General features: G+C 38.5%; 1 protein-coding gene across 5 annotated transcripts in view; it reads left to right on the forward strand.

Moving 5' to 3' along the window:
- Window positions 1-14201, forward strand: part of TIA1 (TIA1 cytotoxic granule associated RNA binding protein) — a 31620-nt gene extending 17419 nt beyond the window's left edge. For 2 of the 5 annotated variants that reach the window (XM_075910963.1, XM_075910962.1), the window contains 7 exons: window positions 4594-4669; window positions 6734-6842; window positions 7683-7778; window positions 7870-7954; window positions 8784-8907; window positions 9455-9597; window positions 11126-14201. In XM_075910963.1, the coding sequence (XP_075767078.1) occupies window positions 4594-4669; window positions 6734-6842; window positions 7683-7778; window positions 7870-7954; window positions 8784-8907; window positions 9455-9597; window positions 11126-11249 (757 nt within the window). In that variant the 3' untranslated portion in view covers window positions 11250-14201. Of the gene's footprint in view, window positions 1-610; window positions 4126-4593; window positions 4670-6733; window positions 6843-7682; window positions 7779-7869; window positions 7955-8783; window positions 8908-9454; window positions 9598-11125 lie in introns of those variants that run through there. The other 3 variants (XM_025187775.2, XM_025187778.2, XM_075910964.1) reach the window with 3 other exon arrangements.
- Window positions 14202-15137: the final 936 nt, after the last annotated feature.

Raw genomic sequence — 15137 nt, forward strand, 5'->3', positions numbered from 1 at the left:
TTGCAGTTCTCCACCTGCCTGATCCTTATTTGCTGTATTAACATCCAGATGTAGTGCTTATAGTTTGAAACACGTGTAAAATATATGCTTTGTAGCAGGGCTAAAAGCAGCTTTGTTCCTTTCTCCTAATTTAAATTAGTCGTGACTAACTATTTGTACTTGGATTGATGCTCCTGGTTGGTGAGGTAACCAAGATAAGAGGGCTTTGAAGTATTATGTAGTGATGTTTTTAATTGAAAAGTTTTTTTCTGATGAAGTGCAATATATTGGACTTAAATCCTAGTTCAAGTTCTTATTATGCTAGTAATAGAAATGTAGCCGTGTTAGTCTGGTGTAGCTGAAGCAAAATGCAGGACTATGTAGCACTTTAAAGACTAACAGGATGGTTTATTAGATGATGAGCTTTCGTGGGCCAGACCCACTTCCTCAGATTATTATGCTAGAGTTTTCAAACTTGATCTGCAAGAATTTTCTCATATTAGAGAGTGCTAATTTACATTTTTTAGCTTTTTTTTATTTTATTTTTATCCCTGTCTTTCTCTGTAGAAATCGCAGACATACTTACTTGTGGAACAGGTACAGTGCCTCACATACCTGAACATCTCTGAGTGACACATGGTTTCTAGAATAGGTCTTATCTTCATCCAGAAGTATTAAGGTCTGAGAAGGAGGAAGTAGTACTCGAAATGTAGGAGGGGTACTTTTAGACAGATCCTCTTTCAGAGCTCCAGACATCTTTTCACTCTAACACATAGGTATAGCAGTCAGCTGCCTGAACCTTTTTTGATAGCTGTCTTAGTGCTGGTTTACACTGAAAAGTTACAGTGACATAATTACATCTCCCAGAGTGTGAAAAAGTAACACCTCAGAGAGGTTAAGCCAACTAGGGATGTAAGCGACTAGTCGACTATCTGATAAGCATATGCTTAACTAGTCACTTCCCCCCACTTGCTGCATCTATCAGAGAGAGGCAGCAAGTTGGGGTGAGCAGGCTTAAAAGTTGTCTTCCCTCCCCCCAGCACCATCTCCGCGGGGGTTTACGGGAGTCAGAGATGTAACAGGAGTCTGGACTTGAGCTGGGAATCAGCTGATTCCTGGCTCACACCTGGTCCTCCCTGATGCTCTTTAGCCTTTTAAATGAATTAAAAGGCAGAGCCCCTCAGGTTAACTCCTGGGGACGAGAGCTCACCCTGCTGTGGTTCTGCTGTCTCTCCCCTCCCCCCCCATCAACTAATTGATGGAAATTCCATCCACTAGCTGATTAAATACCATTTAACATCCCTAAAGCCAGCCTAACCTTCAATGTAGACTGCCTAGGGTACTGCCTCAGAGAGAGGTGTTTTATCTAGTGACAAGAAGGCTTCTTTTGTCACTGATTAATATCTACACTGAAGGACTACAGCTGTGCCACTTTAGTGTTTTGAGCAGGGGGTGGGCAAAATGCAGCCCGCCAAACTGCTGAATCCAGCCCAAAGCCTCCATTCCAAGGCCCAGCTGGAGCCTTGAACAGGCTCCTCCCCGATGGTGTTCAAAATGGCCGGCTGTATGGAGCATGTTGTCTGCGCAGTGAGCCCCTGGGCAGGAGGTAGCTCAGAGAACATCTCTTCCCACCTCTCCTTCCCCCCCCCCCCCCATAGCCGGCCACTTTGAGTGGCATGTGGGAGCATGGAAAGCAGAGAAGCCTGCCTGACTGTACCGCTGGTCTGTTGACCAGGAGCCACTTGAGTAAGCACCTCCCAGCCAGAGCCCGAACCTAGCACCCCAGCCCCTTCTTCCCCACAAACCTCGACTCCCCACTCTTTCAGCCATACTTCCTTCCTGATCCTGTACCCCAATCCCTTGTCCCTAGGTCACAACCCCCTCCCAGACGCTGCAACCCTTCCTACACGCTCTTCCAGATCAGAATTGTCTCCTACACCCATACCTATATACTCTTCTGGACTCTGCATCCCAATCCTTTTCTCTGGGTCACAACCCCCTTCTTAACCCAAACTCCCTCTGAGACCCTAGTCCCCTACCCCAAGCTCCCTTTTGTTCCCAATCTCCATCCCAGACCCTGTGCCACCACCATTAATATAATGAAAGAGTGCGGCCTTTGACCACTTTACAAATTATTGGAGTGCCCCCCCATCAAAAGTTATTGCGCACCGCAAGTTTTGAGTGTAGGCATTGCCTTGCTCTGCAGTTATATTGGTATTAGATAATAAAGAAAGGGGTTAATTCCAGACAAGCAATTTTTAAACTTGCTATTTTATTTTTTTTCCATTCCTGTGAGGGGTGTTTGCGACAGTATAAAATAACTCTTAAGACTGTATCACATGTCTGAAAAACAGGATTACTGGGACCCTATACATCATTCCCTCTGTTCCAAAAGGTAGTGGTGATTCACTCTACAGCAAGAGAGCTGATCCAGACCGCAGAACCTAGGGGTTTTTTAAAGTCAGGTTTCAAATAATGTGAGTGAGACACCCTTTTTTCCTTTCTCTTTAGGATATTACGTACATAATTGTAGGGCTAACTGTCTGAAAAACCTTTCAGGTCACCTAGGCTCAGGCTGACTTTGTACAAAAAAAAAGAGGATTTAAGATCCTTCTGTTTGTAAATTGTTGTCATAAATAAGGGTTAATAGTAATAGAATGTATTTTGATTTCACACAGTTATTCAGGTGTGTGAAGAATACTCCATATTTATAAAATGAACGGACACTTTTTTTTATTCAGTCATTGATTCTTTCCTGGAAATGTATTGAATTTTTAAAAGAAATTTTCTGTGAAATAATCTGAGTTGAACCAAAGCATAATTAGCACTTAGGAATGTGTGGTAGCTTTTTTACAACTTAATCTTTATTTAGTGTGAATACATAATTTTTTTGTTCTGGTCTCCCTTTATATTTGGTGTATGCATGTTTTCACTTGTTCAAGTCTTATTTTCAAAGTTTTCAGTTGAGGGGTAAGTATAGATTAGTTTTTTTATTTCCTTTTTAGGCTATGCAGAACAAACTGATCTAACTATTCTCAGGCAGTTTGTAACATATTCAAATTTAAACTTTATTAACACAGAAAATTGCAAGCAGTTTAACACTTACATTTTCATGGGGGGTTAATGTACTTTTCTTTCTGTAGTGTGTGGTAGGGATGTAAAATCCTGTTTGAACGGTTAACTGGTTAAACATTACTTGTAACTGGTTAACTTGGACTGGAGCTCCCCCCTCCTATGGCTGGGTAAACCATAACCGGTAAGCATTGCCTAGTAAGGATGATGCTAACCAGTTAACCATTCACATCTTTAGTGTGTGGAAATGGTCTTAATTTAAGTCTTTCAGTGGTCTACATATTCTTTATAGCCATATGTGTAGAAGAACTAGATTTTAATACAGGATGCAGCTATTAGTGTTTTAAAACTGGCATAATGACAATTATTTATGACTTTTTTTCTGCCAGTCTTAGAATACTGAATATTGTGCATTTATTGTGATAGTTATAGTTATTGAAATCATTTTTATAAAGCCTTTATATTACACTGAGTGATCTGCTGACTGGTTTTACTACTTTTTTCAAAAGTGTGTGTGTGTGTGTGTGTGTGTGTGTGTGTGTGTGTGTGTGGCGGGCTGGGGAGGGCAGGAGAGCGGGGGGTGTATACTCTACTTGATACTTGGCTAACTGTACAGAATTGTCTGAGAAACACCATTCAATAAAATCACTCTCTCCACAAATGGGGTTTAGCTATTGTAGCTGGTTCTCTCCTTTTTTTACTCAATCTCAAATAATAGGCCTCTGGTTATTTTGCAGAGTGTCTCTGAAGAATGGACAGAATTGCCATGGCTAACTACAAGCTACAGCTCTCAGTGGATAAACGTTGTAGTTTTCTTATTTACTTTTATAAATTTTGCCTATTTATATCTTATAGTTTCCAATCAATCCTGTATGATTGCTGTTTGCGAATGCACTTTAGAATTCTTTATAATAGTATATAGCTTAAAACATAAATGTCTTTAGTATTTTATTTCCTTTAATAATGCAACCATTTCTGAAAATGTCAATTTTTCAAAATTTACAGCTGCCAACAGTCCAAAAAGGGGGTAACGAATTGACCCGAGAAAATTAAAGAATTCAGTTAACAGGCGACGTATGCCTTTTAATTCCTATTTTTTTCATTTTTCTATTTTATATTTTTAATGAGTAGAATGTGTTGGCAATTAGCAAGCTATAAATTGCATGGTTAAAGAGAGCCATTCAGTTTAATGTTAGTCAGCTTTGTGACTTAAGTGTTTCATTTGAATAGCTGCTTTGACCATGCTTAGTGTTTTAACAATATGTAAAAGCATTTTGAACTGGGAACCAACTATTGTAAAATGTGTTTTAGATAAACTATTGATTTGCATGTTTACAAAATTAAGTTTAATTTTGCTACTACATGACAAATACTAGTAATGTTTTTGTTTAGAAAAGGGGAAATTTGCTTTTGATTATGTTGCTGGTGCATTAAACAGTTCACTTTAATAAAAGGTGAAACATAAAATGAGCTCTGTGTGACTTTCATTTTGTTAAGTTTTGTTTTTAAATGCTAAATTGGTTATTTGCTTCTGCTTTTTAGAGATGCACGAGTGGTTAAGGATATGGCAACAGGAAAATCTAAAGGATATGGCTTTGTTTCCTTCTTCAATAAATGGGTAATTATTGGCATTCTAGATAGCATGAGTTCTGAAATCTTGGTATTTGCTTTAAAGAAAACATAATGTAAAACATACGTGCATATTTGGTCCCTTTTATATCTGGTATATCTGTATCACTTTCTCCTTTTGTAAATAGACTGAGATATTACTTTACCTATCATGCTGTATCATAAAGCTTCATTCATGTTTGTAAAGTACAAGTATCATCCCTATGTAACTGCAAAGTAGTATGACAACTAAAATACTCAGACTGATATTTATACTTAAAATTTTACTATTCATGCAATAAGTACAAATTATGTTTTGAGTAATTTGGCTCTGACAATGGCAGTGTTCTTAGTGGTCTCAAGTAGAAGATATTCAACATAAAGGGGAGGAATTTGAGTTAATTGGTTTAATGCTAAACTTAGACTAATCAAACATTCCTGCATACAGCTGGGCAAGGTACTATGGTCAAGATACTAGTAATTTTTATGGTTCCAAATCTATTTGTCTCAGAAATAATAACAGTTTGGAGGGAGGGATGAGTAGGGCAGGCCATTATGTGGTCTCAGTATATTTTGAAAAGGGGAGATATGGGGAGTTAAAAAAAATAGACACAAAACCTGTAATCTGAAGAAGTTGGTTGTGCTCACGAAAGCTCGTGATACTATCTACATGTTTCGTTAGTCTTTAAGGTGCTACTAGACTATTTGTTGTTTAAGATTTTTCTTGCTGTTAGGCCAGACTAAGTTTAAAATATTAAGTCAGAGAGATTTGGGAGGTATGCCTGGGATGAGGCATGCCTGGGAGGTCGACAAATGCCTTTGATGTCGACCACGGAGCATCCAGACTACCGCGCTGAGCCGACAAACAACTGATCGGCTCAGCGCGGCAGCCATTTAAATTTAAATGAAGCGACGATTATTTAAATAGCCGTTTCATTTTCCTATGCCGGGTAGTCTAATCTACATGCCTCTGTCGCCAGAGACATGTAGTCTAGACATGCCCTAAGAGTGCATAACTCTTCTTCAAATCAGTATCTTAGATTCCTGTATACAAATGCAAAAAGTATGAGTAATAAGCAGGAAGAACTTGAAGTGCTAATAAATGAACACAACTATCACATAGCTGATATATCAGAGACCTGGTGGGATAATACACAATTGGAATATTGGTATAGAAGGGAAATTTTTTCTCCTTGGCCTCTGAGGAGAGGACAGGACAAGAGGTAATGGTCTTAAACTGCAGCAAGGGCGGTTTAGGTTGGACATTAAGAAAAACTTCCTAACTGTCAGGGTGGTTAAACACTGAAATAAAATGTCTAGGGAGGTTATGGAATCTCCCTCACTGGGGATGATCTAGATTGGGTGGGCAATAATTTTTTGCCAGGGGCCATTTCAGAAAGTTTTGAAGTGGCCCTGGGTTGCACCGGAAAGGGCAGGGCCAGGATATTTCCCTGCTTCCTCACCTGCAGACCATCATTCATCTGGGGGTAGAGGAGCACCTTTGGCATTCCTCCCCCAGATTTCCCCTGTGTAACCATGCCCTTGGCGGTGGGAGAAGACTTCGCACACTCCCCCTTCTGCCCCAAGGCCAATTATGGCTTGCGTGCGGGGGAGCGTGCAACATCTCCTGCCCTGCCAGAAGTACGTGGTGCGCACTTCTGGCAGGGTGTAGGAAACTTCGAGTGCTTCCCCCTTCGCCTCCAGGTCCTAATTGACCTGGGGGTGGAGGAGTGGCAGGGCCTCTGCAGGCTGGATCAACTCCCTTGGCGATCCGGATATGGCCCTTTTGCCCGCCCTGATCTAGATGGTCCTTGGTCCTGCCATGAGGGCAGGGGACAGGACTTGATGGTATCTCAAGGTCCCTTCCAGTTCTAGTTCTATGATTCTTGGGATACATTCAGTTTGGCTTAAAATAACTGCTTTAAATCTCATCTTTTAAACTCCTCTTTTTGAAGTGGGTGTTGTGTTTTGAGTATTTGTTATAAGTTGGCAGTATCTGAGTCTGACAGACCTTTGCTTTTAGTATGAGTATTGTTCAAAGAATTTGCTGAAATGTTTTCCCCCTTACGGACAGGATGCAGAAAATGCTATTCAACAGATGGGTGGACAGTGGCTTGGTGGAAGACAAATCAGAACTAACTGGGCAACACGAAAACCTCCAGCTCCAAAGAGTACATATGAATGTAGGTTTTTAGCATTTTGTCCTCCTTGTACCCACCCCACCCAAATAAGGATGAAATAAAACCTTATATTAGCTCTTAAGTATTAGTGCTTCTATCATGAACAAAATTAATGCATTGTAGAATTCAGAAGTAAAGCTTTTGCTTGAAGAAATAACTTTATGAAGCTCCTTAAATATGATACTAATGTTGAAAGTTGAAAGCCCTTCAGTTACTTTTCAGAACTTATTCAGTCTTGTATTTTGGTAAGCTTGGACCATGAGAGTAGGTTTTTAACTTAACTTGTTTTCATGAACTGTCAGTGTTACATTTTTTGTGGTGAATATACTGGGTTGGGATGACTGTCTAGATTTAAAACTGAGGGAAGAAAATAATTCCAAGAAGTTTATTTAAAAGTAGATTCTGGGCTTAATTTAAATGACATCACTTTAAACATTTTATGTATCAGCAATTAACCCCCTTTTTCATTTGGAATTTACATGTCTGTTGTTTGAACTCATTAGGCATTTTTGAATGTAGCTTTCCTTTTGTCGTGCCCTTGTTAAAATGACTCAATTGGGAAACCTCACTAACTTTTCATGTCACTATTAATGCTTGTAGTTCTTTGATTTACATCTTTCTCATTTCCTAAACTACAACCTGGGAGGAAGGATGGTATAACTGTATTTTGTAATCTAAGACTAATTGTAAAATTAAGATTTACAGAAGAAAATATATTGGTCTGATTTTAGGCATCATTCAAAAAAGCCCTAGGATCCTTGCTGTTTGTAGACTTCTGAAGTCAGGCAAAAATGAAATCATTTGTTTAAATGAAAAACTTTAAAATAAAACTTTTTTTTACAGCAAACACCAAGCAGCTGTCTTATGATGATGTTGTAAATCAGTCCAGCCCAAGTAACTGCACTGTATATTGTGGTGGTGTTACTTCAGGACTAACAGGTAAGGCATCTTCTAAATTTTTGGTTTTCCTTGTAAAACATATCTGAAACTGAAGTACTTCCTAATGCTGTCTACCTTTTCTATACTGCAGAACAGCTAATGCGCCAGACCTTTTCTCCGTTTGGGCAGATAATGGAAATTCGAGTCTTCCCAGATAAAGGATACTCATTTATACGGTGTGTTGCATTTTTGCTCACTTGTAACAGTAACATTCTTTAACTTTCCTTTGAAAATAAGTTAAGCACCTGTATCGGCCTCCGAATGTTTCTACAGCCCTTCGTGGTCCTGCATCCTCATGAGCTGGACTAGGGAGTTTGTTGGACCGGGAGGGAAGGGGAGGTCAGGGTTCTTTTGGGAACATCAGCCTCTTGGCCACTGGCTCCATTCCCAGCAGCCGCTGAGGCTCTTTGATCCAGCAACATCTGAAGTCTGTTGTTGGACCACAGAATCCCAGACCAGAGAGGTTCAACCTGTAGTAGGAAACTAGCCTAGACACACTTACTCTCCTCCAAACTATAGTCTTATCTTGTTTGTGTAGTAATGTTGATCTGAGTTAACACAGATATACTACTTTTCTTTTTTCAATTTCAGAGTTGTAAGTATTGGGTATGATTCTTTCAGATTCAGCATGCTTTTTAAAAGCACTCTTTTTTTACATTTTCACCAGCAGCACTATAGATAATAAAAAATGCTGCTTAATGCATTTTCAGATTTTACCTAACGTGTGCTACTTACTCTCTCACCTTGAGTTGCAAAAAAGTGAAACTACACAGGTCAGTTTTACTTTCTGAAACTTCGGTACTAATAAATGCTGCACTGTTTGAGTTCACTTGCAAAGATTTTTCTCTTAAACAGAACTATTTCCATTGTTTTTTGGTAATCAGACTTGGAAACGCTTAAAACAAAGTGCAGGCATACTTTTAGACTGACAGTCTCCTTTCAAGTGTCTTGTCTGTAGGTGTGTGAAAGGAGGTGAGTTTATATTGACCTTTTGTATCTCAACAGATTCAATTCTCATGAAAGTGCTGCACATGCAATTGTTTCTGTCAATGGAACTACTATTGAAGGCCATGTTGTGAAATGCTATTGGGGCAAAGAAACACCAGATATGATCAATCCAGTCCAGCAGGTCAGAGAACAAACTTACACTAATTTGCAAGATGATGATTGAGGTTCTTAACAGATTTCTAGAGCAAAAATACAGACGCGTTCTGGAGTGATGGAGTTATTTCTTGCTTCCATGATACCTGTCTTTTAAGATACTTGATCAAAAAACAGTTTGGAACCAGCAGAAGCCTGCTTTGGTAGCAGCTAGTGGGAAGAGCTTTAAGTACCTTAAAAATTCTTCCACTTTTCATACACGTAATATTTCAAACTTAACTCTCTTCCAGCTCTCTGAAGGAAAAAGCAATCTAATATTAGATTTAGATAGCTGTGCTCCAAAGAATGATCAGCAAAGTATGTGTTCAGGAAGTGGGGTGATTTTTTTTAATGTATTTAGCATTAAAGGGAGTTGCCCATCTAAATTCTGTAATTTTCAAAATCAGGTGTTAGAATATAAGCCCTTCAAAGTGCTTGATTAATGACTAGCTTGATGGGTAGAATATACAGAGATTCTACATCAATAGATAAATATGGCTGTGTGTAGTGTGTTCAATATTTAACTTTCTTTGCAGAATCAAATTGGATATCCACAGGCTTATGGCCAGTGGGGCCAGTGGTATGGAAATGCACAGCAAATCGGTCAGTACATGCCTAATGGTTGGCAAGTCCCTGCATATGGAATGTATGGACAGGCATGGAATCAGCAGGGATTTAAGTGAGTGTTCATGCTAACTGATCTGTGGGCTAAAATAAATTGCCAGGCATGATGCTGCCTTCAGGGAAGTCTCAGTTGAATTTGAGATCCATTGAAGTTCAAGAAAGTTGTATCATTGTAAACTGGTGTATTTTCAGAGACCTGATCTTCTTACAAGAGGAATTTTAGGCTGGCATAATAATTACCAGACCTGAAATATTTTCAGGGTATAAGGGACGACAACTCCTGCAAAAATGCCAGAGCTACCTTTTAGAGTAGGGAATAGGGATGTGAATGGGTAACTGGTTAACTGACTACCTGGTAAGCATCACCCTTAATGAGTGATGCTTACAGGGTACCAGTTAACAAGTACATGGGAGCAGCCTGCCGCCTGTGGCTTGCTGTGAATGGAGAGCTGCTCCAGCTCTGGGGGGCCAGGAGTGGGAGCTGGTCACCCTGCACGTGGGGCTCTTGCTGCTGGCCACCCCACACGGGATGCCACTTAATCAATTAACTAGTTAAACCTATCATTTAACTGATTAACCAGGATTTTACATGGTAGGAAATGTATAGGGAATGTATACGGTAGTGTCCCTGGTCAAATTAGTACTCTTTACTTAATAGCCATCTTGAAATTGTAAGTATAGGCACATTTTTTCCTTTGTCCCAGTCAAATTCTAACTCTGGTAATTACACTATGCTTAATTTTAATTTCTTTGCATTTTAAATGAGATGAGTATTTAGTTATTTCAAACATCTGGTCATTACTTGAGTGAAATGATGTCTGGGATGATGGATCCTATATTAAATATGTACCTGAAAATTGATTTACACAGTATACTTAAGGGCTTACATGCTGGATTCGTTAACCAGTAATAGAAATCAAATCTACTGTGACCTAAATGCATCGAACTACTCTTTTTCTGAGGGGACTGGTGGCAACAAGCCACTTGAGCTCCATTCTTTCCTCCTCTTAGTTCACATGGCAGCCCAGACAAGAGAGGATAGTATCCTCCTATCAACAATTGCAGATGTTGCTTAAAACGATCTGTCCCTTTTAAAAATTTATCTGCGTACAGCAGCAGTCAATTTCTGCATGGATTATTTTATACTTACTGCTGTTTGCAACAGTTTTCCTCTTATACTTACCTACACTTTGTAAACTTCAGTAATACCAATCTGCCTGACAAATGTTGAGGGATTTTAACCCCACTGAATTTGTCTCTTCCCTATTTGTAATGGGTCCAAATTTTTTTTTCAGAAATACTGGATATCTCTTTCCTAGTGACTTCCGTGATGCGTGGCATGTCTTAAAACAAGGACCTAAATGACTTGCCCAAGCCATAACATCTGTGTCTTAGCTGAGTGTTACATTTACACATTTTTCTGTTTACTAGGCATTATTCTGATGGCCAAGACTTGGAAAAGTATCTAATTAGCTTTCACTCTAGTATGTCAGTTCTTATCCTCTCAAATCTCTATGTAAATTCAGATTTTTGGAACTACTAATTTTCTGTAATCACCTGTCTTCCTCCTCCCTTTACAACAGTCAGACACAGCCTTCTGCCGCATGGATGGGTGCAAATTACGGAGTTCCACCACCTCAGGGGCAGAATGGAAGCGTGTTAACTAATCAAACTGGATATCGCATGGCAGGTTTCGAAACTCAGTGAGAGAAAAGGACTCTGGAACTTAACACCAGTGACTTGAGACGAGTGCTGTAAAGCCTTTGTTTACTTAAAGATTTATCAAATCAAGTCAGTGCAAATGTCAGATACAGTGTATTTATTTAAAAAAAATCATTTTAATCATGAAACTATTTGTCACCCACATTGTTTTAAAAAAACAGGAAAAACTAGATGCTGGATGTCTGCCAACTTTTGCCTTCTTTTCCTCTTTTTGATGTGTGTTTCTTAAGATCCTTGTTTGAAACACAACAAATGCAGGGATTACTGCCACTGTTAAATTGGGGCAGAAAATTGCACAAAGTCAAACTTTTATTTCTTCTGAAGTAGTGTGCAGTTTTAGTTTGCATTCCTAATGTTTTAAAATGTATTATAAGCAGTTGTACAAAAAAAGCCAAAACTGTGTGAATTCTGAAGGTTCTTTACAATCTTCAGCCTGTGCACAAATTTATTTTAAAATAACCTGTTGTATAAAGTATCCATCTCTCCACTTTTGTTTATACCAGGGTTTTCAAATATAAATTATTTTACATCATTTTGTATCTAGACATTTTTCAAACAGTTGTCTTTGCCTTATGACATGAGGAAAATGTGATGCTCAGCATAAAATTGTGTGCAAAACTCTCAGATGGATTTAACTGAAATTACGTTGTTCTACATGAGAAGGTGCCTAGAAAAATCCCCGTTAGATTTGTTCTGTAGGATTTTTATCTTCAGTGATAAACTTTGTGTACTAGGAAATATAATATCCTGTTACAAATACCACAGTGTGACACATTCCTAAGAACCAGCTTTTTTATCTATCAGTCTACACTTACACATCTATTATCATGTAAAATATTTTAGCAAACTAATATTTTGCACAAGTTACCAAACTTTGTGTGTTTCCTTATTTAAAGGTAGGATGCAGAGTCCTCAGGATTTAGGTGTAACATTTTTAAGATATTTTTTTTTTTTTGGTCTTGCATGTGAATATCAAAAATACACTTTGGTAGTCTTTGGATACAAAGTCATCTTCCTTGTTTTAAAGAAACTGCAAAAGACACAAAGTTGTAGAAAATAAATCAGTCTCACTGTTTACTGATAGTAAATTTTACTCAAATAGAGTAAGTTGACTTGATTTTAACATGTACAATTAGAACTGTGAAAACTGTAGCATTGTATGTGTGCGCATCAGGCTTGGGGTATGTGGAATCCTCCTAGTAAGCCTGAAGGACCAGCTGGGCAAAGCATTTTTAAATGTCCAAAGGCCAAAAAATTTTCTATCCTACCTCCTTGACCAGCCTTCAAAGAGCAAGAACTTCTTCATTGTGTAATGTTATTTATTATACCTATTAAGCTTTGGCTTTGGAGTTCCCATGTTCCCTTTTTTCCCCATTAGCTGCAGTTGGGCAACTCACAGCATCAAAGGATTAAACTTTTGCTATATTGACAGTCATGTGACAATATATTTCAGGGTCTTAGATGAAGTAATAACAGAGGATAGTGGGGGAGTGGGACAAGAATGAGGTCAGGCTTCCTTCCCTAATTAGGGGTGGGAATAGAATAGAAAATAATATTGTCTTCAAAATTTTGAACACTTATTAGTGAACGTGAGGGGTGGAGAGAGCAGGAGGGCAGACACAGGGCAAATCTTGGCCTATATCTTGTAGCCAACAGCCTGTAAAGTGTGGAAGGCCTGAATGTGTGTGACTCTCTGGAGAACTATTCTATGCAGCTGTTTTTCAAACTTGGCTTTAAAGATAGACGAATACAAACCAACTTTTTTACCATGTTTTCCTCCTCTTGCAAATAGGACTTGCACCAACAACAGCTTAAACGTGAACTGTTTCACCAAGTATATCAGTATCTTTTTAACTTTTATGATTATTTGAGGGTACATCTCTTCTGGCTTTAATTATGCAAACATAAATTTTTACTTTCTGCTTGACCAGCTGTGCTGTATCATATTCTGCCCAAAGAACATCCATATCTGAGAGTAGGCACTGGAATTTAGCTCAATGCTATATTTGAATACACATTTTAAAACCAATATATGCATAATATGTATTTTTACCTCTTATTTTGACTGCATGAACAGCATCTGTCTAAATTTTTAAAATGTATTGTGATTCCTGTCATTAAAATGTACACACTAGTGCTTGGTTTAATTAAGGGTGTGGGAGGGCTTTCTGTGCTGACTGCTGTGGACAGAAATACCTCTTGAATAATAAACTCCAAGAGACAAGGACACACCTTTTATTTAATGAAACAATTGAGAGGTGCACATGCAATATGGAAAATCTGACCTGTAGATGGAAAAGGTAACTTTATATTTCTCTGAGGCTGTGAAGAGTATTGTCAAAAGAGGACACACAATGAATTCTCTAGAACACTGGCCTTTTCCTTGTAATGGCCATTGTGTAAAGACTTTGTGCCATTTCTGTTATCAACCAATGTTTAGAACAGCCTTACTTGGTGAAATAACTTGTGATGTGCTCTCTCGTGAGGGTGGTAATGATTTGTATTATTGTTGTACTCCTATTGTCCCCACCCACTCCACAAAACTAACAACGCAATATTGAAGTGACAATCCTTTGAACACATTCCTGTCCTTACCGGTGCACTCCTTTCTCCCTTCCCTTATTTTTTGTTCTGAATATTTGCACTTCAGTCAGGCTTTGATGTTTATATATCAAGGCAGCTGTCATTTTTGTAAGGTATGTTTTACTGAATCCCAAACACACAACAGGAAAGGACAAAATGGCTTATTTCCAAGATAGCAGCCTGGAATGTTTTTGCATTAGAAGCCCATTTCTTATTTGTATGAAACAAATTAAATTTCACTTGAATGAATGTATTTTGATATTTGTGGTTAGGAGTACAAGACTCTAACTCCACGACTGGTGACTTTTTTTTAAAGCTGTTAAGGATATTAATAAAACTGTGTGAACTTGCATATTCCCAACCTTATCAGTTTTTTTATTTGCTTGTCACAGTGGAGGCTCCAGTACTTCAAGGGAAAATCAGGCACTAAGATGATGCTTCCTTTATTACAAGCCTGTTGCCAGAATGGAGTAGGGATGCATGTACTGGCACTGAGTTGTTTTCCTATTTCCTGAGGGGGAGATCATACGGCTATGAATTTGTGCCTTTAAAGGTTTCCCTGGTTTTGTGCTTATACATACGAAATAAGAAAAATTGAATTTGTGTTTGCTTGGCTCCAACATGCTTGACCAGTATTCTTATTACATGACTCACCAATAGCTGTCTGTAACAGTTTAGTAATTCAGTGCATCCTGTGGGATGGAATTAATTTTACTCTTCAAAAAATATCTGTTTATGCAGTGATGTTAGTAATGCCAGTTGCTGGTGTATGCTGTCCAGTCCTTTAGAAGTATCATACTAGTGGTGTGATGAGCTTGATATTGCTTTCACAAATTGTTAGCTTTTAGTTGGATTGTTCCCTCTTGTGAACAAATTAATGGTTTGTGTCCAGGGTAGAGGTCACAATTAAAGTGATTGTTTTTTTTGGTGACTAAACATCTTGAGGTGCTACAACTTGTCAAATGAGAGTTTCACTTACTTGGAGAGAAAGGTAACTTAGGATAATCTTATGAGCAATACTTAACTAATTTTAATGTAGGAAATCTATAATAGAATTTACATTAAAGGCCAACATTTATTTTGGCATAAGATTTTGGGGGGGGGGGAGGAGAACCATGTCAGATGCAAACACCCACTTTGTTAGATGCATCGTTCATGAAAGCTTATGCCCAAATAAAATCCTTTGTCTTTAAGGTGCCATAGGACTCCTTGTTGTTTTTGTGGATGCAAACTAACATGGTAACCTGTCATTTACATTAAGCAATTAATAATCTGTCTCTTATTCATAAG

The sequence above is a fragment of the Pelodiscus sinensis genome, chromosome 28, assembly GCF_049634645.1.
Source record: "Pelodiscus sinensis isolate JC-2024 chromosome 28, ASM4963464v1, whole genome shotgun sequence".
NCBI classification, from domain to species: Eukaryota; Metazoa; Chordata; order Testudines; family Trionychidae; genus Pelodiscus; species Pelodiscus sinensis.